At 43.3% G+C, this 25,462-nt stretch overlaps 1 protein-coding gene across 1 annotated transcript in view; it reads right to left on the bottom strand.

The window, feature by feature from the left end:
• Positions 1–4,196: 4,196 nt before the first annotated feature.
• LOC124252979 (alpha-aminoadipic semialdehyde synthase, mitochondrial-like) overlaps positions 4,197–25,462 on the bottom strand; it is a 31,894-nt gene continuing 10,628 nt past the window's right edge. Inside the window, 13 exon segments of the mRNA XM_046686692.1 lie at positions 4,197–5,330; positions 6,662–6,838; positions 8,744–8,832; positions 9,099–9,214; positions 9,859–9,954; positions 13,979–14,146; positions 14,443–14,580; positions 17,702–17,810; positions 19,258–19,368; positions 19,593–19,850; positions 23,637–23,707; positions 24,381–24,440; positions 25,211–25,322. Of these exon segments, the coding sequence (XP_046542648.1) occupies positions 5,215–5,330; positions 6,662–6,838; positions 8,744–8,832; positions 9,099–9,214; positions 9,859–9,954; positions 13,979–14,146; positions 14,443–14,580; positions 17,702–17,810; positions 19,258–19,368; positions 19,593–19,850; positions 23,637–23,707; positions 24,381–24,440; positions 25,211–25,322 (1,621 nt within the window). The 3' untranslated portion in view covers positions 4,197–5,214.

The raw sequence follows: 25,462 nt of genomic DNA on the forward strand, positions 1-25,462 counted from the left end.
CAGGATAGTTAATGGACAATAAGGCAGTAAGGACATTATTTAATATAATTTAATATAGAAACTGAACAATTCTACAACTGTTACTGTTACAAATAGGGATAGGTGTAGAAATCTCTTCTTGATATTCTGATGTACCGTAGAACGGAGTTGTCCATAGATTTCAAGATTATGTACACAACAGAAAAAGCAAATCCATTCAACACAGTCATCCTGCAACAAAGTCATGTTAAAGCTGAGATTCTTGCAAACAATAACAGCAATGCTTAATACTGGACTGGAAAATAGAAGGGAGAGATTCTGTCACAAGTGTTTGATGTAAAGAGATAACAAATATATTATAGTGATTTACCCATGAGGGACCATAATTTATGGCTAGGGGGGTGATGATGATTTTCGGGGTGAGGTCACCCATTTTGTACCCATGTACCGGGGTTGGGGGTGTCAGCATTTTGTACATAAAACTATCTAAAAATTATGCTTAAAACTTATGGGAAGGGGGTCGGGGGTCATTGATTTTGTACATGACATGCATGACATGGGGTGTCATTCACATTGGACATGCTTCTCCATACAAATCATCCTCACTCCCCCTGGCCATACCCTATGAACAGTCCTTAAGCAGCATGTTCATGTTGAAACAAGCAGTATGACAGCATGTCTCACAAAATGCAGATTCAGATCCATCAGTTGATATCACACAGTGTAACTATGGCGACAATGTCTATTGTCCTACTACTAATGCTATTTGCATAATGCCCTCCCACACACACTATTCATCGCACCTACAGAATTTATTTACCGTACATCTAGGATGATGCCAGGCAGCCATTTAATGCCAGTTCTTTAATACCATGATATGTTGGCAATTAACAATAATCGTTTCCCGCCAATGATCAGGTTTGAACCACTTCGACTGCAGATTTTACAACTTATTGAGGTAGTGAATAGCTACAGTTAAAGCTTTAAGCAGAATAGCTGCCAGGCCTCCCAATAGATACCAAGTCAATACTGTGCATGAAGTTAATTGAAGCACTATACAGGAGTGAGTGAGTGAGTTACACTGCTTTTAGCAATATTCCAGCAATATCACAGCAGGGGAAACCAGAAATGGGCACATTACATGAAATGCAGTATGTCATTCCCATCACAAAAGAAACATCATCAATGGAGATTCTAACAAAAATGGAAGTCCTGTCAGAAGCTTAACAGTAGCCGTTTCAAGCATCACAGGGCACAACTACCTTATATGGGAATGTGTTACTGCTTGTTGCTTAGCAGCAATATGAACATGGTCCTAGTATGCAACTAATTCAAATACAAAATAATTGTTCAGTAATTACTTCTATGTAAAAGTTACATGCATACAAGGATGATGACGGAGCACTACATTTGGATATATATATATAAAACACAGATATAGATATATAATGATATAGGTCAAATGACTATTTCAAACCACTCCCAAAATATGTATAAACTGTATAAAAGTAGCACTGTATTAGTAAACTAAAAGTAACCGGAAAATATATTCAAAAGTGTCATTAATATAGTAAGGATAACAAGTGTTTGTCACTGATGCGGCAATGTCCCCCGCCGCTAAAGAATGGAATATCTATATTTACTACTTTTTATTTTTGGGTCACATACAAGATGCCTGAAATGACTGGTGTCTGCATAATCACCCAATGTAGACTGCCAACATACTTGAAAACATTGGGTGCAATTTTTTATGAGATATCGCCTTTAACGGTCAAAGTATCGTGGTGACCTTGAAGATAAGGTCAAGGTCACCCAAATAAACTGCTGTCTGTGTAATACCCCAATGTACACTGCCACCAAAATTTGAAGACATTGGGTACAACAGTCCATGAGATATCACGTTAACGACAATTTGAAAAGTGGTCAGTGTCGTGGTGACCTTGAAAATAAGGTCAAGGTCACCCAAATCGACTGGTGTCGGCGTAATCACCCAATGTAGGCTGTCACCAAATTTGAAGACATTGGGTACAACATTTCATGAGATATCGCGTTAACGACAATTTGAAATGTGGTCAAAGTGTCGTGGTGACCTTGAAAATAAGGTCAAGGTCACCCAAGTCGACTGGTGTGTGCGTAATCACCCAATGTAGGCTGTCACCAAATTTGAAGACATTGGGTACAACATTTCATGAGATATCGCGTTAACAAGAGTTTGAAAAGTGGTCAAAGTGTCGTGGTGACCTTGACAATAAGGTCACGGTCACCCAAATCGACTGGTGTCTGCGTAATATCCCAATGTAGGCTATCACCAAATTTGAAGACATTGGGTACAACAGTTCATGAGATATCGCGTTAACAAGAATCGGGACGTACGGACGGACGGACGCCACTGAATACATAGTCCCCCATTCCGCGTTGCGGCTGGGGACAACAACAGAAGCAACCACACACTGGCACCCTCGGTCTAGGAATGACAAGTCTTTATGGATGATCAACTTATTTATGCAAAAGCGATGTTTCGGTATAGATACTTATACTGTTTTCAAGCATTATGCTTGAAAACAGTATACGTGTCGACCGAAATGTCGCTGTTGCACAATAAAGAAGTTGATCATCCATAAAGACTTGTCATTCCTATTACAACTTCTAAAATGTCACTCAAACAGTTCACCTTCTGTCTAATCAGTCCAGTCAAACTGGGGAATTGAAAATTTTAATATAAATTGCATCCTATCTCACGGTATGCACTTCTCTCTCTTGATTCGACAATGAGTGGAACAATGTAAACTTTTTTCCCTAGGCCTCTCTTGTCCATCCGCCCAAGCACTTCATGCTACCCTCATTATAAGGCAGCTTCCTAGCTCTCATGCAAAGCATGTGGCATGCACTACTAGCAGCCCACGTGATTATCTCCGAATCATCATTCTCATTCTTGGAGCCACTGGATAATATCCATCTTGGAGAATCTGCATAGTGGGGAGGATGGGTGGGAATCCGTTGTGTGAGATAGGATAATATAATTTACATTAAAATTTGATTTTTTAAAACTTATCCCATCTCATGGTATGCACTTATCCCACGGTTGGACGGCGGGATGCAGATACCCTGTGTCTTAACAGTGCTGACAGCAGGAACTGTGTAAGACTGGAAATGACCGTAGATAGCGATGCACCACTACCCGGGATGTGGTCGAAGATGAAGTGACTCGGGCTGGAATTTTTAAAGCCCAACAAAAGCCGAATGTCTTCCGTTGAGTAAGAATCTGACGACGCTCTCATGAAATCCCCTTCATTCGAGTGAGGGGACTGTGACCGCCGAGCAGACAAAATAGGACACTTAAACTTTCTTGGAGGGACTGGGTCCGTCAGGTGAAGCGGCATATCAAGCCCTGTCAGTGACACGACGAGCGCAAGCCCAAGTGTAGTCACCAAGTAAGAACCTTGCATTTATCGCAACGAGAGTCCCATTTACACTGTCCCATACAGTCAATACAATATCCATGTGGATCACTCACGGAGAACGCTTATTACACCGGGAGCATTTTTTCCTCTTCTTTGGCTGGTCAACTTTCCCCATGTTGTAGACTAAGTTGAAAACGTTGAGCAAAGCAAAATACGTCCACACTCGTGTGCGACAAGAAAGAGAAGGATGAATCGAAGATAGTCATGTGGGCAGCTAGTGGTGCATGCCGCATGCTTTGCATGAGAGCTAGGAAGCTGTCTTTTAATGAGGGTAGCATGGAGTGCTTGGGCGGATGGACAAGAGAGGCCTAGGGAAAAAAGTTTACATCATTCACTCAGTGTCGAATCAAGAGAGAGAAGTGCATACCGTGAGATAGGATAAGTTTAAAAATTAAATGTATCCAAAAACTAGTGAAATGTCCATAGCTAAGTCACACAAATATCTCTAATCTGTTCTTGTATCCATTCACTTCCACTTTGAAATACAAGATAACATGATGCCATGACATGAACATTGTGGGTTATGAAATATTGCTTGATTTCCACTACAAACAATGACAATGAATATGAGGTGCAGGTAGTGCACAGATATGCAGACACCCCCATAACTAAATTCACTCATGTTTCTACGATGTTGTAGAATCAGTGTATTCCAATCAAACTTTGCATCATAAAAAAACATCAATATCCAAAATTTCAACATGTCATCCGAGACCCAAATAATTTTGAGTTGATCAATCTATATATTAAAATATATTTTTCCATTTAGTTAATACATGTATATAAAAATATAGGCCTTTATGGAGGGGTGCACTACCATCATTTTGGAAGCAAACGTTTCCATATATGGAAATATAAGCGGCAATATTTCAAGACACTAGTGCAACTCACCTGAAGATATATTATAACAATAACACAACTACCAAGCACATGTTGCTTCACAAAGTATCCAGCACTTGTATGATTTATCACATGTTTGTACCATTTGAGTCCCACAAACAAGCATCCCTACATGCAGCCCCTAAAGTTTATATGTCGTATTGACTGCTTATCAACTGTGATATGAAAAATATCAATTTCCTGAACACTGATTGGTTAATTATTATTGGACTACAGAATATACCTAATCTAAAATAGCATCAAAATTATAATTGTTACACTGAACGTGCAGGTGCTTCCCCTTCATTCCATGAAACATCTAACACAATCCCGTCATACTACTAAAATAGTGCTAAGAGACGCCCAATTCTTTTATATTACAATAGTCATTTTGTCATACTATGGCATATTAATTGTAATACTATATACTTATCAACTGCCTGATTTACTATGACAATATGAAAGAATCATCATATCAAAGTAATATGAGTTGTGAATATTTGGAAGCAGAAAGGTTAGAGAATGCAATAACTTGATCACACCATCACAAATGTCAACACACATGAATGGAAATATATTCTTTGCTATAAAAAGAAAATATCTATGCTTTATATTTCCATCTCCATGAATTATCATATTGTTATCAACTACATCTTAGCAGAAAATCGCTGTCAGGTAGATATCAAGTCGCACTCACGTGAAGGCGGTGTCCCACAATCGCCCTGTCATGTCGCAACTTATGAAGATATAGCATTAAAAATATATCCGATGTCTGCATTGTACTTTCTCCACCAACCCCAGCATGACACTTCTATATTTGTCAGAAGTAGTATGTCTGATTTGGGGTGTATCAACTGTTCTTCCTCCTGGCAGATACTGCTGTCCTAAACACACATTACAGTAAACTGATCTTCTCCGTGCAGCGAATGCCCTCTTGGTGAAGGCGTGACATAACGGGTTGGTAGACATTCCTGGACAATGGAATGACGATGCCCTTCTCCTGAATCTCCCCTGGAAAATAGTGCAGCACTAATAAATACACCATTCTTGTGTGGCACCATGTCAATCTGTTTTACCAAAACAGTGCAGCCACCTCACTTCACCCATCTTACCGCAGCCACCTCACTGGCTGCATTGACCTTCAGGATTTTCTTGGTGGCAAGCTACTTGATGTCGCTCTCACCTCGCCCTCCCTCACAATGCCTGACTGTATAGCACTGACCTTCCAGGGTCACTCACTCGCTCAACCCCCACCCACCAGTCACTCACTGTCACTCACAATGGCTGAGTGTATAGCTGACCTCCTAGGGTCACTCACTCGCTCGCTTGACCTCCCACCCACCACTCACTCACTAACTCACTCACTCACAATGCCTGAGTGTATAGCACTGACCTTCCAGGGTCACTCACTCACTGGGCCACCCACCGCCCACCACTCACCTCACTCACAATGCCTGAGTGTGTAGCTGAACTTCCAGGGTCACTCACTCGGCCACCAGCCCACCCACCACCCACCACCACTCACTCACTGTCACACACAATGCCTGAGTGTATAGCACTGACCTTCCAGGGCCACTCACTCACTGCTCGACCATCCGCCCACCACCACCACTCACTCACTCACTCACAATGCCTGACTATACTGACTTTCCAGTCACTCACTCACTCAACCATCCCACCACCACTCACTCACTCACTCACAATGCCTGAGTGTATAGCACTGACCTTCCAGGGCCACTCACTCACTCGCTCGACCATCCGCCCACCCACCACTCACTCACTCACTCACTCACTGTCACTCACAATGCCTCAGTGTATAGCACTGACCTTCCAGGGTCACTCACTCACTCGCTCGACCATCCGCCCACCCACCACTCACTCACTCACTCACTGACTGTCACTCACAATGCCTGAGTGTGTAGCACTGACCTTCCAGGGTCACTCACTCACTCGCTCGACCGCTCACCCACCACTCACTCACTCACAATGCCTGAGTGTATAGCACTGACCTTCCAGGGCCACTCACTCACTCGCTCGACCACTCACCCACCACTCACTCACTCACAATGCCTGACTGTACAGGACTTTCCAGGGTCACTCACTCAACCTCCCACCCACCACTCACTCACTCACAATGCCTGAGTGTATAGCACTGACCTTCCAGGGCCACTCACTTACTCGCTCGACCACTCACCCACCACTCACTCACTCACAATGCCTGACTGTACAGTATTGACTTTCCAAGGTCACTCACTCACATACTCACCCGCCCGACCATCACTCAAACACCCACCACTCACTCACTCCACCCACCACCTGATGCCTGACTGTATAGCACTGACCTTCCAGGATCATCTTGGCGGCGATGCCTGATGGCATCCCGACAGTCTTGGCCATGGCAGAGTAGCCTTCCTGGTCTCCATACACCACCAGGTTGAGCTGCCGCTGCTCCAGAGACCCATCTGGCCACGAGATGCCAATGTCATGACGCATCAGCAGCAGGTCACGCTCCATGGGGCCTGGTGGGCACATCATCAGCATGATATCAACAGTGCACACAGTTGTCAACAGATGCTTAAGAATTTCTAACAACATATTTTGTGGGTTGAGAATAAATACTTTTTTGGTTCTAGTGCAATCCTGATGATAACCAGGAAAAATTTCCTGTACATGGAACTTTAAGGTTTGCTGCCCCTGTGTCTGGTAGCAATACAGTGCATATTCTGAGTTGCAAGCATTATTGGACCCCTACAGTATACATTCTTCTGTTATCCATAATGACTACAACCCTCTTACCCAGGTACGTGCTGAAAGATGGCAGGTTGCCACGACCACAACCAGTCTTACCTTAGGCCAATCTCCTGCCCAGGTAGGAGCTGAAAGTGTCTTTGGGGTTGTCATGACAACACATCTTACCGCAGGCCAGAGTCCTGGCCAGGTAGGAGCTGAAAGTGTCCATGGGGTTGCCATGACTACAACCCATCTTACCGTAGGCCAGTCTTCAGTTGAGGTATGAGCTGAAAGTGTCCATCGGGTTGCCATGACTACAACCCATCTTACCGTAGGCCAGTCTTCAGGTGAGGTATGAGCTGAAAGTGTCCATGGGGTTGCCATGATTACAACCCATCTTACCGTAGGCCAGCCTCCTGGCCAGGCAGGAGCTGAAAGTGTCCATGGGGTTGCCATGATTACAACCCATCTTACCAAAGACCAGCCTCCAGGCCCAAAGGCCATGGGGTTGCCATGATTACAACCCATCTTACCGTAGGCCAGCCTCCGGGCCAGGTAGGAGCTGAAAGTGTCCATGGGGTTGCCATGATTACAACCCATCTTACCGTAGGCCAGCCTCCGGGCCAGGTAGGAGCTGAAAGTGTCCATGGGGTTGCCATGATTACAACCCATCTTACCGTAGGCCAGCCTCCGGGCCAGGTAGGAGCTGAAAGTGTCCATGGGGTTGCCATGATTACAACCCATCTTACCGTGAGGCCAGCCTCCGGGCAGGGTAGCAGCTGAAAGTGTCCATGGGGTTGCCATGATTACAACCCATCTACCAAAGACCAGCCTCAGGCCAGGTAGGAGGGTGTCCATGGGGTTGCCATGATTACAACCCATCTCTACCGTAGGCCAGCCTCGGGCCAGGTAGGAGCTGAAAGTGTCCATGGGGTTGCCATGATTACAACCCATCTTTAGCCTCTCCGGGCCAGGTAGGGCCAGTGTCCATGGGGTTGCCATGATTACAACCCATCTTGAGGCCAGTCTCTCGGTCCATGGGGCTTGCCATGATTACAACCCATCTTACCGTAGGGGCCAGCCTCTGAAAGGCCAGGTAGGAGCTGAAAGTGTCCATGGGGGTGCCATGATTACAACCCATCTTACCGTGTAGGCCAGCCTCGGGCCATGGTAGGAGCTGAAAGTGTCCATTGGGTTGCCATCTTACAACCGATCGAGGCCAGCCTCCGGGCCAGGTAGGAGCTGAAAGTGTCCATGGGGTTGCCATGACTACAACCCATCTTACCGTCCAGGTAGGAGCTGAAAGTGTCCATTGGGTTAGGACACCCATCATCCTGGAGGCCAGCCCGGGCCAGGTAGGAGCTGAAAGTGTCCATTGGGTTGCCATGACTACAACCCATCTTACCGTAGGCCAGCCTCCGGGCCAGGTAGGAGCTGAAAGTGTCCATTGGGTTGCCATGACTACAACCCATCTTACCGTAGGCCAGCCTCCGGGCCAGGTAGGAGCTGAAAGTGTCCATGGGGTTGCCATGATTACAACCCATCTTACCGTAGGCCAGCCTCCGGGCCAGGTAGGAGCTGAAAGTGTCCATGGGGTTGCCATGATTACAACCCATCTTACCGTAGGCCAGCCTCCGGGCCAGGTAGGAGCTGAAAGTGTCCATTGGGGTTGCCATGATTACAACCCATCTTACCGTAGGCCAGCCTCCGGGCCAGGTAGGAGCTGAAAGTGTCCATGGGGTTGCCCTTCTTCTCTATTATCTCATCCCCGAGGAGGCCGAGACTGGAACAGACATGTGGACAACCTATCTCATGGTGTATCATGTCTGTTCATGCTGAATCATGTCATTCCTGTTCAAACACAAGCTAAGATTGATTCCACACACAGTGCTCTTTAATATTTGCTTTACTTGTATGGTCTGTGGTGTTTCAGCATTTCTGACAACTCCAATGGCACACTTAATTTGCCTCAAGCATTAATCCGAGAAACTCATTCACTTTATCAGGATGTGGACAACATATTCCAGGTATTGTCTCAGGTCACCTTACCTGATGATGGTGTCAAGCATGTGATCATTACGCCCCAACTTCTCATACACAAGGTCCTTCAAACTGTCCCCAAATATGTCATGTGACTTGCCGAACATGTTGCTCATGAATCCCTTCTGCAAAACACATGACATGCAAAAACATACTTTTTGTGAAGCAAATCCAGAATATGCATATCTCTGAAAATAAGAATGCAACAATGATCACTATCACCTGTTGTCTGTTTACATCCTGGACAGTTACAAACATATGACTAATGCATAATCAAAGTGTCATTAAATATCTGGCTAACTACCCGTATGACATTACCCACAGTACCAACCCATTTGGCATGACCCTATAGGACCTACCCATGAGATATGACCCCCTGTTTGACATGACCAACCACCACAAGCCCAATGTGACATGAGCCCCTATGACCTACCCATGTGATATGAGCCCTTATGACCTACCCATGTGATATGAGCCCTTATGACCTACCCATGTGATATGAGCCCCTATGACCTACCCATGTGATATGAGCCCCTATGACCTACCCATGAGATATGAGCCCCTATGACCTGACCATGAGATATGAGCCCATATGACCTACCCATGTGATATGAGCCCTTATGACCTACCCATGAGACATGAACCCCTATGACCTACCCATGAGATATGAGCCCCTATGACCTGACCCTGAGATATGAGCCCATATGACCTACCCATGTGATATGAGCCCTTATGACCTACCCATGAGACATGAACCCCTATGACCTACCCAAGTGATGTCAGGTCCACCTGGGTGCAGTGAAGGATGAGGGTCCAGGTCCATCAGCCCCAGCTGCATCAAGCCCTTGATGGCCGTGCTGTACCCCTGCAGTCAATGGAATCCTGAGTTAGTCACTACACAAGCTCTTAAACCCACTGTGTACACAGCTGACAGCTGGCACAGGACATCATGTATACGCTGCTTCATCATGTTCATCAGGGTCTGCCGCCTGTCCACATAGTGTCACTGTCAGACAGTATCCTTGTGGAGATGAGTTAATACAGTCTGATGTACGCCTCTTTGTAGCAGTGTTAGGCGAGGTTTAACACTGCTACAAAGAGGTGTACATCAAACTGTATTACCTGAGGGAGAAGCATACAACTTATTTATCTTAATGCCATGTTAAATGTACAAAATATCATTTTATTTTATTTTGAAGATCGCTACCCACTATATTACATGTTAACAAAATGGTGTCTGCCTCTCGACTGGATTTTTGAAATCAGTGAAACATATTCTGACAAGATTAAAACTGCTATGAAAATGGTTAGTTATGTTTAAGTTGAGTGTGGAAACGATTCAAGGCATTCAATAGTTTAAATAAAGCAGTGAAAGTCGGTAAAATAAATGTTTACATAGTGAACTCAAAAACAGCTAACCAAACGGTTTTCGAACTCCGGGGGCTGAATGCGTCATATTATGACGTCATACCATTGTTAGCAATACAGCTTCTCGACGGAGAGTTTGGCGGTTACCATGGCAGCGGGTAATATTTTTTCCAGTTGTCACCCTCCTGGGAGGGGTGACACGGAAACTTGTTAACGCATCATTGACCAATGAAATTAAAGTATTTCACATGAAGGTAAGATAATACTTATTGTCAGTCAAGGCACACAGTCCTTACCTCATATATCACAAACCTTTAGATGTACTTTCACAAAACAGTTTCCTTATGGCAAATATCAGATTCCTAAGCACAAACATAAATGTAACCATTACCTCAAACACCTTGCTTTTTGAGGTCCATGGCCTCTTTCCCTCTCTCATCAGATGGTGTCCCTGAGCACAACTGAATCAGTTTTACTGGTGCTCAGTCACACTTTACATCTATGCTGATGGTGCCCAGTTCACCCAGCTTTATATCAGCTAGTGCCCTACAGCACTCTTTATCTCATATATGAGGGTGGTCCTTAGCTCACCTTACCTCATATCTGATGGTGCCCCTAAGCTAACCTTTCCTCATATCTGATGGTGTTCCTTAGCTCACCTTTCCTCATATCTGATGGTGTTCCCTAGCTCACCTTACCTCATATCTGATGGTGTTCCCTAGCTCACCTTTCCTCATATCTGATGGTGGTCCTTAGCTCACCTTACCTAATATATCTGATGGTGTTCCCTAGCTCACCTTTCCTCATATCTGATGGTGTTCCCTAGCTCACCTTACCTCATATCTGATGGTGTTCCTTAGCTAACCTTTCCTCATATCTGATGGTGTTCCTTAGCTCACCTTACCTCATATCTGATGGTGTTCCTTAGCTAAACTTTCCTCATATCTGATGGTGTTCCCTAGCTCACCTTACCTCATATCTGATGGTGTTCTTTAGCTAAACTTTCCTCATATCTGATGGTGTTCCCTAGCTCACCTTACCTCATATCTGATGGTGTTCCCTAGCTCACCTTTCCTCATATCTGATGGTGGTCCTTAGCTCACCTTACCTCATATCTGATGGTGTTCCCTAGCTCACCTTTCCTCATATCTGATGGTGTTCCCTAGCTCACCTTACCTCATATCTGATGGTGTTCCTTAGCTAACCTTTCCTCATATCTGATGGTGTTCCTTAGCTCACCTTACCTCATATCTGATGGTGTTCCTTAGCTAAACTTTCCTCATATCTGATGGTGTTCCCTAGCTCACCTTACCTCATATCTGATGGTGTTCTTTAGCTAAACTTTCCTCATATCTGATGGTATTTCCTTAGCTCACCTTACCTCATATCTGATGGTGTTCCTTAACTCACCTTTCCTCATATCTGATGGTGTTCCTTAGCTCACCTTTCCTCATATCTGATGGTGTTCCTTAGCTCACCTTACCTCATATCTAATGGTGCCCCTTAGCTAAACTTTCCTGATATCTGATGGTGTTTCTTAGTTCACCTTTCCTCATATCTGATGGTGTTCCTTAGCTCACCTTACCTCATATCTGATGGTGTTCCTTAGCTAACCTTTCCTCATATCTGATGGTGTTCCTTAGCTCACCTTACCTCATATCTAATGGTGCCCCTTAGCTAAACTTTCCTCATATCTGATGGTGTTCCTTAGCTCACCTTTCCTCATATCTGATGGTGTTTCTTAGTTCACCTTTCCTCATATCTGATGGTGTTCCTTAGCTCACCTTTCCTCATATCTGATGGTGTTCCTTAGCTAACCTTTCCTCATATCTGATGGTGTTCCTTAGCTCACCTTACCTCATATCTGATGGTGTTCCTTAGCTAAACTTTCCTCATATCTGATGGTGTTCCTTAGCTAACCTTTCCTCATATCTGATGGTGTTCCTTAGCTCACCTTACCTCATATCTGATGGTGTTCCTTAGCTCACCTTTCCTCATATCTGATGGTGTTCCTTAGCTCACCTTACCTCATATCTAATGGTGCCCCTTAGCTAAACTTTCCTCATATCTGATGGTGTTCTTAGCTCACCTTTCCTCATATCTGATGGTGTTCCTTAGCTCACCTTTCCTCATATCTGATGGTGTTTCTTAGCACACCTTTATTCATATCTGATGGTGTTCCTTAGCTCACCTTTCCTCATATCTGATGGTGTTCCTTAGCTAACTTTTCCTCATATCTGATGGTGTTCCTTAACTCACCTTACCTCATATCTGATGGTGTTCCTTAGCTAACTTTTCCTCATATCTGATGGTGTTCCTTAGCTCACCTTACCTCATATCTGATGGTGTTCCTTAGCTAACCTTTCCTCATATCTGATGGTGTTCCTTAGCTCACCTTTCCTCATATCTGATGGTGTTTCTTAGCTCACCTTTCCTCATATCTGATGGTGTTCCTTAGCTCACCTTTCCTCATATCTGATGGTGTTCCTTAGCTCACCTTTCCTCATATCTAATGGTGTTCCTTAGCTAACCTTTCCTCATATCTGATGGTGTTCCTTAGCCAACCTTTCCTCATATCTGATGGTGTTCCTTAGCTCACCTTACCTCATATCTGATGGTGTTCCTTAGATCACCTTACCTCATATCTGATGGTGTTCCTTAGCTAACCTTTCCTCATATCTGATGGTGTTCCTTAGCTCACCTTTCCTCATATCTGATGGTGTTCCTTAGCTCACCTTTCCTCATATCTGATGGTGTTTCTTAGCTCACCTTTCCTCATATCTGATGGTGTTCCTTAGCTCACCTTTCCTCATATCTAATGGTGTTCCTTAGCTAACCTTTCCTCATATCTGATGGTGTTCTTAGCTCACCTTTCCTCATATCTGATGGTGTTCCTTAGCTCACCTTACCTCATATCTGATGGTGTTCCTTAGCTAACCTTTCCTCATATCTGATGGTGTTCCTTAGCTCACCTTTCCTCATATCTGATGGTGTTTCTTAGCTCACCTTTCCTCATATCTGATGGTGTTCCTTAGCTCACCTTTCCTCATATCTGATGGTGTTCCTTAGCTCACCTTTCCTCATATCTAATGGTGTTCCTTAGCTAACCTTTCCTCATATCTGATGGTGTTCCTTAGCCAACCTTTCCTCATATCTGATGGTGTTCCTTAGCTCACCTTACCTCATATCTGATGGTGTTCCTTAGATCACCTTACCTCATATCTGATGGTGTTCCTTAGCTAACCTTTCCTCATATCTGATGGTGTTCCTTAGCTCACCTTTCCTCATATCTGATGGTGTTCCTAAGCTCACCTTTCCTCATATCTGATGGTGTTTCTTAGCTCACCTTTCCTCATATCTGATGGTGTTCCTTAGCTCACCTTTCCTCATATCTAATGGTGTTCCTTAGCTAACCTTTCCTCATATCTGATGGTGTTCCTTAGCCAACCTTTCCTCATATCTGATGGTGTTCCTTAGCTCACCTTACCTCATATCTGATGGTGTTCCTTAGATCACCTTACCTCATATCTGATGGTGCCCCTGAGCACAGTGTCTGCAGATTCAATGCCATATTTCTTGATGTAGGCAGTTGAGTCTCTGTTGGGATAGCCCTCCAGGTTGAAGCCAGGCATGAATTTGAGGGACTCCACAGCCTCCAGTAGGCCGCCACCCGGGGTCACCTCCACTATCTGCATCAGAGAACATGAGTCACCCTTCCCTCACAGACTGCTACTTTACATTACATTAACTTCTAAATACAACATATTATATTTCTAAATACACTATCTAATATGTCTGTACGAAAAATTTTAATACAATTGTCAATCATTAAAATTTTACACATTTGTGATATTACTGGAATATATTTTATTCAGTTAGACATATTTTTACATGTAATTTTCGAAAGGGTTACCTAAGAATGAGGAAGGCGATCAGACCCCTTCAATTAGATGTATTACTCAAAGCAAGCCATTAATGTATTTACCTGTTTGTTTTTCAGGTATTTCGCACCTGCGAGACAGTTCATCAAAACACCTCGTGGGAACCAACTACAACAGTAAAGCAGTTTTCAATGAGAAAGGGCTGATTGTTGCCTATAGTTAAGTTGAACATGTTTACTGATCTGACGAGCATAAGGTATTGGGAGCTAATACACCCAAGAATCTCTATGGTAGTACTGACAGCTGTCAGTGTTACTGTGGAGGTGGTGACACTGGCTCATGTGCCTGCTATAATGCAACAGTTCCATAGAGCCAATTGTCACATAGTGTCAGCGGTCCCATAGAGGCCATGGTCCCATAGTGTCAGCGGTCCCATAGAGGCCATGGTCCCAATGTCAGCAGTCCAGAAGAATTGGCGGTTCCATAGAGGCCATGGTCCCATAGTGTCAGCGGTCCCATAGAGGCCATGGTACAATGGCGTCAGCAGTCCCATAGAGTCCATGGTCCCATGGTGTCAACGGTCCCATAAAGGCCATGATCCAATGGTATCAGCGGTCCCATAGAGGCCATGGTCCCACAGTGTCAGCAGCCCAGTAGTATTGGCAGTCCCATAGAGGCCATGGTCCCATGGTGTCAGCAGTCCCATAGAGGCCATGATCCATTGGTGTCAGCGGTCCCATGGTGTCAGCGGTCCCATAAAGGCCATGATCCAATGGTGTCAGCGGTCCAAAAGAGGCCATGGTCCTATAGTGTCAGTAGGACCCATAGTGTCAGCAGTCCCATAGAGGCCATGGTCCTGAAGTGTCAGCGGTCCTAAATTGTCAGCAGTCCCAAAGTGTCAGCGGTCCCATAGTGGCCATGGTCCCATAGTGTCAGCAGTCCCCGAGTGTCAGCGGTCCCATAGTGGCCATGGTCCCATAGTGTCAGCAGTCCCATAGTGTCAGCGGTCCCATAGTGTCAGCGGTCCCATAGAGGCCATGGTCCCATAGTGTCAGCAGTCCCATAGAGGCCATGGTCCCATAGTGTCAGCAGTCCCCATAGAGGCCAGTGTCAGCAGTCCCATAGAGGCCATGGTCCCATTGTGTCAGCAGGTCCCATAGAGGTCATGGTCCCAAATTGTCAGCAGTCCCAAAGTGTCATGGTCCCATAGTGGCCATGGTCCCATAGTGTCAGCAGTCCCATAGAGGCCATGGTCCCATAGTGTCAGCGGTCCTAAATTGTCAGCAGTCCCAAAGTGTCAGCGGTCCCATGGCGTGATTTAGTTCATGTTCCGGTTGAATAAATGCCATGAAATTGTCAATGGATGTCCCATAGTGCCATGGTCCCAGTCCCAGTCCCATAGTGCCATGGTCCTGTGTACAGTTGACGGTCCTGACTAATAGTGGCCCCATGTGTCAGCGGTCCCAGTAGTGTCAGCAGTCCAGTCAGTCCCATAGAGGCCATGGTCCCATAGTGTCAGCGGTCCCAGAGGCCATGGTCCCATAGTGTCAGCGGTCCCATAGGAGGCCATGGTCCCATAGTGTCAGCAGTCCCAAAGATAGTCAGCCATGGTCCTGAAGTGCCATGGTCCCATTGTGTCAGCAGTCCCAAAGTGTCAGCGGTCCCATAGTGGCCATGGTCCCATAGAGGCCATGGTCCTATGGTCCCATGTGTCAGCAGTCCCATAGGGCCAGAGCGAGACCCATAGTGTCAGCCCATGGTCCCATAGTGTCAGCGGGTCCCCAAATTGTCAGCAGCCCCATAGTAGCCATGGTCCCATGGTCCCAGCGGTCCCATAGAGGCCATGGTCCCATAGTGTCAGCGGTCCTAAATTGTCAGCAGTCCCAAAGTGTCAGCAGTCCCATAGTGTCAGCAGTCCCATAGAGGCCATGGTCCTGATAGTGTCAGCGGTCCTAAATTATCAGCAGTCCACACCAGGACACATAGGGACGTGAGTGTCAGCGGTCCCATAGTGGCCTAATGGTCCCATAGTGTCAGCATGTAAACATGATTTAGTTCCAAGAAGTAGTAAATGTTCAAGTTATTTTCAGATTTTAACAATACTTTTACTTCTATGAATTACAAATGTTTTGACAGTGTATTGTGATCTACTGTCCCCACATGAAACAGTTCATATTTCAGAGTGTGCTGGAATGACTATTTCCCTGCCAATGTGATTAGTTCGCATTTTATGTATTTGTAAACAACATTTAAAGTGTTAAAACAAATATTATGGAAACTCTTTGTCTGTATTTAAATATCTTCTTGACCAATATTCATGGTCTACATTCATATACAAATGTACATTCTTGACCAATATTTGTGGTCTGTATTTATATATATTCTTGACCAACATTCGTGGTCTGTATTTAATATTTTCTTGACCAATATTCATGGTCTACATTCATATACATTCTTGACCAATATTCATTGTCTGTATATATATATATATTCTTGACCATATATTTCATGGTCTGTATTTATATATATTCTTGACCAATATTCGTGGTCTGTATTCATATATATAGAAGAAGCAGAAGACACTGTCACCCTTCTGTCTTGAACAGACATGAGACTGTACCTCTGTAACATCATTACGTACTACGAGTGCCAGGGTGACATCGAAAATGCAGATAAAGCAATGGACATGCTCAATTCTTCAAAACAACCTTTGCAGCAGCCCACCATTAAAGACTTCTTTTGTAAGTAAAACGTGTGTGTGAAACAATGTGTAATAAATCCAGTGATTGTCTTTGATGTTTTGTTTTGATTTCTTCACGTATCCATAGTAAGGAAAGATATCAAGGGGAAGTAACTCGGTGCATATACTGTGGTTTCAGCAGTACGAATGTTTCACTATCCGAACGTTTTTTAAAAAAACCAAAGTGTTCGTATTAACGAGGTCTGACTGCATATATTCTTGACCAATATTCATGGTCTATATTCATATATTCTTGACCAATATTCATGGTCTAATATTAGAAGTCTATACATATCTCTGGGACCAATATTTGTAATCTGTATAGAACTGAAATGTCTACTTGGTCCTATTCATTATTATCCTCCACTCACAGTTACCTTTGTAGAATAGTTTCCAATTTCATTATAAGGCAGTCACCTTCAGTTCACCATATATAGTTTCCAAGCTATTTCAATAAGAAAGTTACTTTAGTTCCCCATTACTGGTATATTTTCATGAGAATTCAGAAGGGCAGAAACAGATGACATCCAAATGACAGATCTAGACATGCCATAAACATATGTCGATCTTCAGTCCTGCTGAGCTACAACTGACACACTAAAGTGAGCTTCCAGATATCCTACCTTCCCGCCATCTTTCCGGACCTCATCGAAACACTGCATGGCCATCATGTGATCAATGCCAGGGTCGACACCGACCTCGTTCATGATAGTCACGCCTGCATCCACAGCACTGAAAGACATGGCGACCTGTGATGTCAGTACATATTGTTGTATGTTTCACTGAACAACCACATTCCCCAACTATTGTAAAGATCAATACCAATTATCTTGCCTCACACATAAATGTCGTTTTCTGATTGGCTGAGCGCTCTTCTATTATGTTCAATGTACCCCGCTAACAAGCGAGTAACATTTTCTATGTACGCCACTAGGAATGCCGAACTCATTTGGTACTTCGTAGTAGTAATTCTTTATCTCGAATAACATTGAATCACGTATGATGTACGGAAATTACTGATGTTTTGCGAATGCAAATTGATGGAAGGTAGATAAATTTGTTTTTCTTGTCGTCTTGTCGTCTGGTACTCCATACTATGATCCGATACCCGTGCTTCGAACAGTTCAAAATTACCATTGAGGTTTTCGGTAAGATAAATACATTGTTCACTGGTCCCTTGGGGCCCATGGGTTGATGTACCCTCAATGTTTCTTTATGTTATGTTAATATAAACAAACATCGAGGGCACATCAGCCCATGTCCCCTCAAGACCAGTGAACAACTTATAGTATTCCTCAATCTTATGGCAAGGGAATTAAGCAGACCCTTGATCTTCCAAGGTGTCATATCTCCATTGTACTACATCAATACATAAGGCAGGGGTGTGTGAGTAAGTGAGTACGGTTTTATTCTGCTTTTAGCAATGTTACAGCAATATCATGGCAGGGATACCAGATATGGGCTTCACACATTGTACCTATGTGGGAATCGAACCCAGGCCTTCAGCATGATGAGCAGATGCCTTAACCACTAGGCTACCCCACCACTGCATCAATACATAAGCATGTTGGAACTACATGTACTGCTGACTTACATCCACCTTTTCATCATGGGAGAGTTACCAAGCCCAGTCAGATCATGGTTATCTGAGCAGACCAGTGGGGAAAGCACAAGAGTGAGTGAGTTTCGTTTTACACCGCTTTTAGCAAAATTCCAGCAATATCATGGCGAGGGATACCAGAAAGCACAAGAAACAAGAGGGTACAGAAGTAATGATCTTTCCTCTTGTGTAGTTATTTAACAAGGCTGTATTAGGTTTATTGTCTGGCACATGCTTACATACATGTAGGCTGCCATTTTACATCAGGCCCCGGACGTAACTACCCATACCACAAGCATGTGCTCAATGGTCTAAGGGAGTTAACTCCACACGTCTGGCCATTACTGTTGTATTTGCTGGATCATGGTTTCAGCAAATCCTATATTCTTCAAACTTGGAAAAATCACAACACAGTTCAGGGAATATTCGTATAAACATTCTGTGATCCATTTATAAATAGGAGGTGATGTCACCTTTTTGAATAAATTTTAATATTCCCTCCTTCGACACTTTCACCAAAACTATCTGCAATTCAAGCCATAAAGGAATAATATGGTGTGATTGTTGTGAGAGATATACCTCTGATGGAGCTGCTGCATGGCGGGAGACACGTAGCTGGCTGTCACCATGTTCCGTCGGTGCTCAATACACAGCTTGGCAATGTCTGGGTGGAGCTCATACGGCAACAAGCTGAAAATGGCACAGCAATCAAATACTTAATAAAATATTCAACACTAGATCCTGATAAATTCATGATTGGATTTTTATCCCTATCACTACTAAATATCTGGCTCACAACATTGTACTGTGACGTCGCACACAGTATCATTTATGTCCACATTATGTTTATGCACCTGATGACATCACACTGTTTCTGCACCTGAAAACCACCTGACAGGTGGATGTTTACGCACCTGACGATGACATCATGTTCAGGGATGAGGCGCTCCAGCTCCTCATGACTCCGCTGTACATCCATCAACAAACAGTCTGCCACCGGACATTTCTGACTGATGTTGTCGAGCTCCTCGCTGAACTGGGATGCCACAGTGACGTGTGTGGAGCTATCACGTGACAGGTACTCTACAGCCGGGCCAGCAACGTATCCCGCACCGAGGACCAGTACACGTTTCTCAATGCCATTGGAGGTTCGCTGGGCCTTGTGACTTGCCCTGGACACCAGAAACGACAATCAGCAGAGCCTTAACAACTGAGACAGCACTCAATGTACAGTCAAACCAAATTAAGAAACTTAGTTTTCAGTTTATACACTATATTAAAATTAGGTCATAGCCAACATGAACAATGGAAGACTCAGCATTACAGAAAATTTGTCACAAATATGAACAATTGTAAACATAACAGGGTTCACAGGACTCAGTCAATCTGAAATGGTCCTGTGTTTGGCTTATATTTCCTTATTCCGATCTTACTTATGTTTCCTTATTCCGATATTACTTATGTTTCCTTATTCCGATATTACTTATGTTTCCTTATTCCGATATTACTTATGTTTCTTTATTCCGATATTTCTATAGTAAAATACTAAAAGCTGATTACAAGATTACACAAAGCAACACAGCCATCACGCAGCCACGCTACACCATGCTGAATGAAGACAACACGATGTTGACTTCACAGAAACAAGCAGGTTTTACTGGATCATTTACTGGAATATTTGCTGCATATATTTACTGCATATTCACAAAAATAAACATCTGATCCCCAATAAGTGAGTGAATATTGTCTGATGTCACAGTCAAAACTATTCGACCTGTATAAAGGCTACATATACTCTACTTAAAGTGAAGGGGCACCTGCTTCTTTCATGTTACTAGTGTTAATCTTTCATGGCATGACAGAGTAGTTATTGCAATAAGAACTTCTTTCAGGTAGTACATGCCCTGGCAATGCAACCCAGTGGTTGAAAGTAGGAGCATTGATCCATACTATCACTATCAGGGTATAGTGACAGACTATCACTATCAGGGTATAGTGACAGACTATCAGCTATCATAGTTATCACTATCAGGGTATAGTGACAGACTATCACTATCAGGGTATAGTGACAGACTATCAGCCAGGTTAGATATCAGGGTCACTAGATTCACATGACAAACATGGGATACACTGGACCTTTTCTGCTCCTAGATATCCCCAGGGAGACAAATATGGGATAAAGGGGATCTTTTCGGCATCAAGATGTACACAGGGAGACAAACCATAGGATCTAAGGGACCTTTTCTACCCCAAGACTCCAGGAGACATGGGATATAGGGGAACATGAAGTAACAGAGAGACCAACATGGGATATGGGATAACAGAGAGACCAACATGGGATATAGGGGACCTTTTCTGTGAAGTCCACAGAGAGACCATGGGATATAGGGGACATGAAGTAACAGAGAGACCAACATGGGATATAGGGACCTTTTCTGTCCATGAAGTAACAGAGAGACCAATATGGGATATAGGGGACCTTTTCTGTCCATGAAGTAACAGAGAGACCAACATGGGATATAGGGGACCTTTTCTGTCCATGAAGTAACAGAGAGACCAATATGGGATATAGGGGACCTTTTCTGTCCATGAAGTACACAGAGAGACCAATATGGGATATGGAGGAACTGCCTCACTACCTCCACAGGGAGACAAGAAGACACCTATCACTGGAGAGACTAAGTATTCACCATGTTTGAAGAAGACACTATCTACACCAGAAAAACAATGTATCAATTGTGTCTGAGTTAAGAAATGAATATACATAACATTCATCTTAGTTTTTAAAGCAAAAAATGTTTTAGATTTTAAAAAAAAAATTTAATATTATTTTTATTCCATTTCAAGTCTCACATGAAATACATATGACATAAATGATAAGGAAGTGGAAACATTTATATACAAACTATACAAACTATACTATGTGCTAAGCATTGATCTCTACTTGTAATATCAGCTGTATTTCCAGACCCCACTCACTACAATCACACTATTCAACCTTATCCCGCCAATTTTATACTTTATATGCCCTCTACAAAAATGTTTTAGATTTAGTAGAAAACACTACATGCAGGTACAGTAAATGGCATGTTATCACTCTTCCAATAATGAGACAGTAGTGTTACTAAGGTAGTAGAACTGAATGGCAACATAAACAAGAAAAATGAAATAAGTAACAGATCTAGGTATGAGGAGAGGGAAATGATTACAGCCAAGACAACCTACATATAGGCAGTAATTTAATTACTCAGTGAGCCAATATAAAACCAAAATCTAGACCAGTAGTCATTAAAGAAGAATTGAACAGTCTTGTTTCCTCGTGTAAAATCTGTTAAAAAACAACTTAAACACTGTAAAAATACCATTTCTTCATGTCTTTTGTATATTTCTAAGAGTCACCAACAGTTTTGAGAAATAACCTCAAGCGAAAAACATTCAGAAACTTTTAGTTATATTTTGACTATATTTTGCATACAATGAATAAGCCAAGTAACAAAAAGGCACAAGAACACAAAACAAAACTATAAGGGCATAAAAAAGTTATAGGTGATGTGAGGTGAAATTGGGTTTAACGTCGTGCTTGAGAATATTTCGCTCATATGACGACGTGCATGCGGGTGTATGTGTATGTGCGGCTGCTTGTACTAGCCCAGACTTAAGCTGGTTTTTATAGTGCTAGCCCACTGAGATACCATGCCGCAGTGAAGCATGAATACCCCACTCAGACACATTATACTGACTCCGAGCCGACCAGTCCTTGTTGTACCTATTAATGCCGAGCGCCAGGCAGGGACCAACAAGTACCATATTTTAATGTCTTTTGGTATGACGCGGCCGGGGATCGAACCCATGACCTTCCGCTCTCCGGGCGGACGCTCTAACCACTACACCACGGAGGCGGTCTAAAAAAGTTATATATGACAAAGATAGTGCCATAGCTCTAAATAAAAACAGTTAACAGATTACTGTACAGGTGTTTTACACTCTGGAATTAGCCACGTTTGAGCTAGGTCTGACTGAAATATGCTTTCTGTGTATATCTGTACCATTATAAGTGTTTCATATACATATGTTACACGTATCATTTACTTTATGATGCCCTTGGAATGACAGTGAATGTCTTACCTCCTCTGGTCTCTACAAACAACATGAAAACTGAGTGGTCAGATACAGACAGAGCCTTGATGTACATGTAAACAGGAGAGGAGAAAGTGTGAGTGAGTGAGTCTTGTTCAACACATTCCATGTGGACAGTTGTGTGGTGTGACTCTCAGGTAGGGTGCAGGTAATGGTGAGGGTGGAGGGTGGTGTTGTCGTGGAACGGCATAATTAATTATAACAGTCTGTAACCCAAATTCTGAGTCACAGGGAAGTGTTGATTCTAGCGCCCTACAACAGTACTTGGAGGAGAAGGATGGTTACGTACATTAACATATTATATTAGACTGACTGACTGACTGAGTTTTGGTTTTACGCCGCTTTTAGCAATATTCCAGCAACATCACGGCGGGGGACACCAGAAATGGGCTTCACACATTGTACCCATGTGGGGATTTGAACCCGGGGCCTCGACGTGACGAGCCAATGCTTTAACCACTAGGCTACCCCGCCGCCCCTATTATATTAGAATCTTTACTCCTAGAACAGGAACACTGGGAAAACAAACTAAGATTGTGACCCACAGACAAGGCCGGGCCACCCACCACACCAGCATCTTAAGTGATTCCTTGGGACCAAGGTGTCATATTCCAGCAATGACTTCTATTTGCAATCATTTTGTGACTCCCTACATCTTCAATCAGGACATACAATAACATGCCCCAAATGAATATGATATTTGTTTTCCCTCCATAAACAATCCAACATAGCTCTGATATGAAACAAATTCGACCTGCAGATATAGCAGTTGATATGACAGTGGTATGTGATGCAATGTGACAATATTCTCAACGACTTACTTAGCCTGTCGTCGGAGAACATCTATGTATTCATAATTTGGGGCAAGAGATCCATTGGAAGCTATCACTGCCTGGAAAAACACAAGACAACACAATTCATTTATTCTGTATTCTCATTATATTGCGACACATTAAACAAATGTTTCAAACACTACTGAATCAGAAGTCATTTTAACACACTGATAATTTATTCAGTTGTACATTATCATGACTGACCTCTGTGCTTAACAGAGGACACAAGGAATGTGTGTTACACATCGTACATTGTGGGAATCAAACACATGTCCTCAGAGCTAACACTACACCCACTGACCTCCCAAAAGGTAAAAAACTCAGGAATGATAGTAATTTTCCACTTGTCTTCTTCTTGGTATGCTCTTACGCCGCTTTCAGCAATATTCCAGCAATATCACAGCAGGGGGCACCAGAAATGGGCTTCACACATTGTACCCATGTGGGGAATGAAACCCAGGCCTTCAGTGTCACAAGCAAAACCTTCAACCACTAGGCTTCCCCAACGCACCTTCAATATTATGTCCCTATGCTATATTTCAGCTACATCACACTAGCCTGTAAACAGGTCAACCTCTGTTAGAGCACATCCGATGTCATACAGGTCATCCGTGTTACCCCCAACTCTCATTTTAGCAACAACTTTTACAAATACAGCATGCAGTGTGTAAAGCGTCCCCCAGATTCGCAACATAGCTGCATCCTATAATCAAATACTTTCACCCAACTTACATTTTTGACCACAGGAGAACAGTCATATTCATGGAAGGAATGTTTGGCATCAGACTTCAGCTGCAAAATGAAAGGTTACTTTAACAGCTGCATCACAGAATCACAACCAAACCAATAGACAGCCAAAGACAACATTAAAAAAGTAGTGTGAACAATAGAATCTCAGATAACACTCTGAAGACATGGTGCCTATAGCTTCTGCCATGGGAACCGTGCCAATTTACTCTTGTCAGAGGGGTACACAAGTATGTGATCTATACCACTGGTAGATAGACCACCACAATGGCTGAGTAGGTTCGATCACTGTTATTGTGTTCTGGCAACTGGGTACCTGACTCTGAGAGTGTGAGTTTTAATCCCAGATTGGACTCACACCCTAAAATATGTCGGTACTTTAGTCAGTACTTTACTGAGAAAGTGTAATCCCAAATATAACTTGCTACAGGTAATACTCGTTCAGAGATTTCAGATTGCAAGAGGCTTCTGGATTACTTCTGAGACAGGTGAAAAATTAACTATGACCTCCACAAATGAAAAATGCTATGACTGATGAATGGTGTGTTGGACAACAACCAGCGTGAATCCCACAGTTCAGCCTCCTGACAGCCAGGTTGTTCCATTCAAAAGTCAAGGCATTTTACATTTATGGATGAGGCCACATTGTAGTCAATGACACATACTTAACACAACTACGTTAAGGTCCTTGACATGAATAACTAATTGTCTTTCAAAAGGCTTTCACTATTGCATTAAAATAAATGACATACCATAAAATAAGAGACAAAGGTGACAAAGATGTGAGCCTAATCTAAGCCATGTGTGGAGCTCACCATATCTTTCACATAGGGCAGCAACAGGCTCCCAAAGAAGTCTGTAGCCTCGCGTGGAATCTGGGCAGGCATGTTGTCAATTGAGCAGATCAGGACACCATCTCCAGCAAAACTAGAATACCAGACCACATATATAACTTCATTACTGAACATACAGAAATACATTCAACTGACAGACAATTCAACCATACTGTCTTTTGAGAAATATCAACATGAGATAGAAACCAGTAATTACTAGTGTCTTCAGTGTAA

The sequence above is a fragment of the Haliotis rubra genome, unplaced genomic scaffold, assembly GCF_003918875.1.
Source record: "Haliotis rubra isolate DU_JTF1 unplaced genomic scaffold, ASM391887v1 Scf53, whole genome shotgun sequence".
Lineage (NCBI taxonomy): Eukaryota > Metazoa > Mollusca > Gastropoda > Lepetellida > Haliotidae > Haliotis > Haliotis rubra.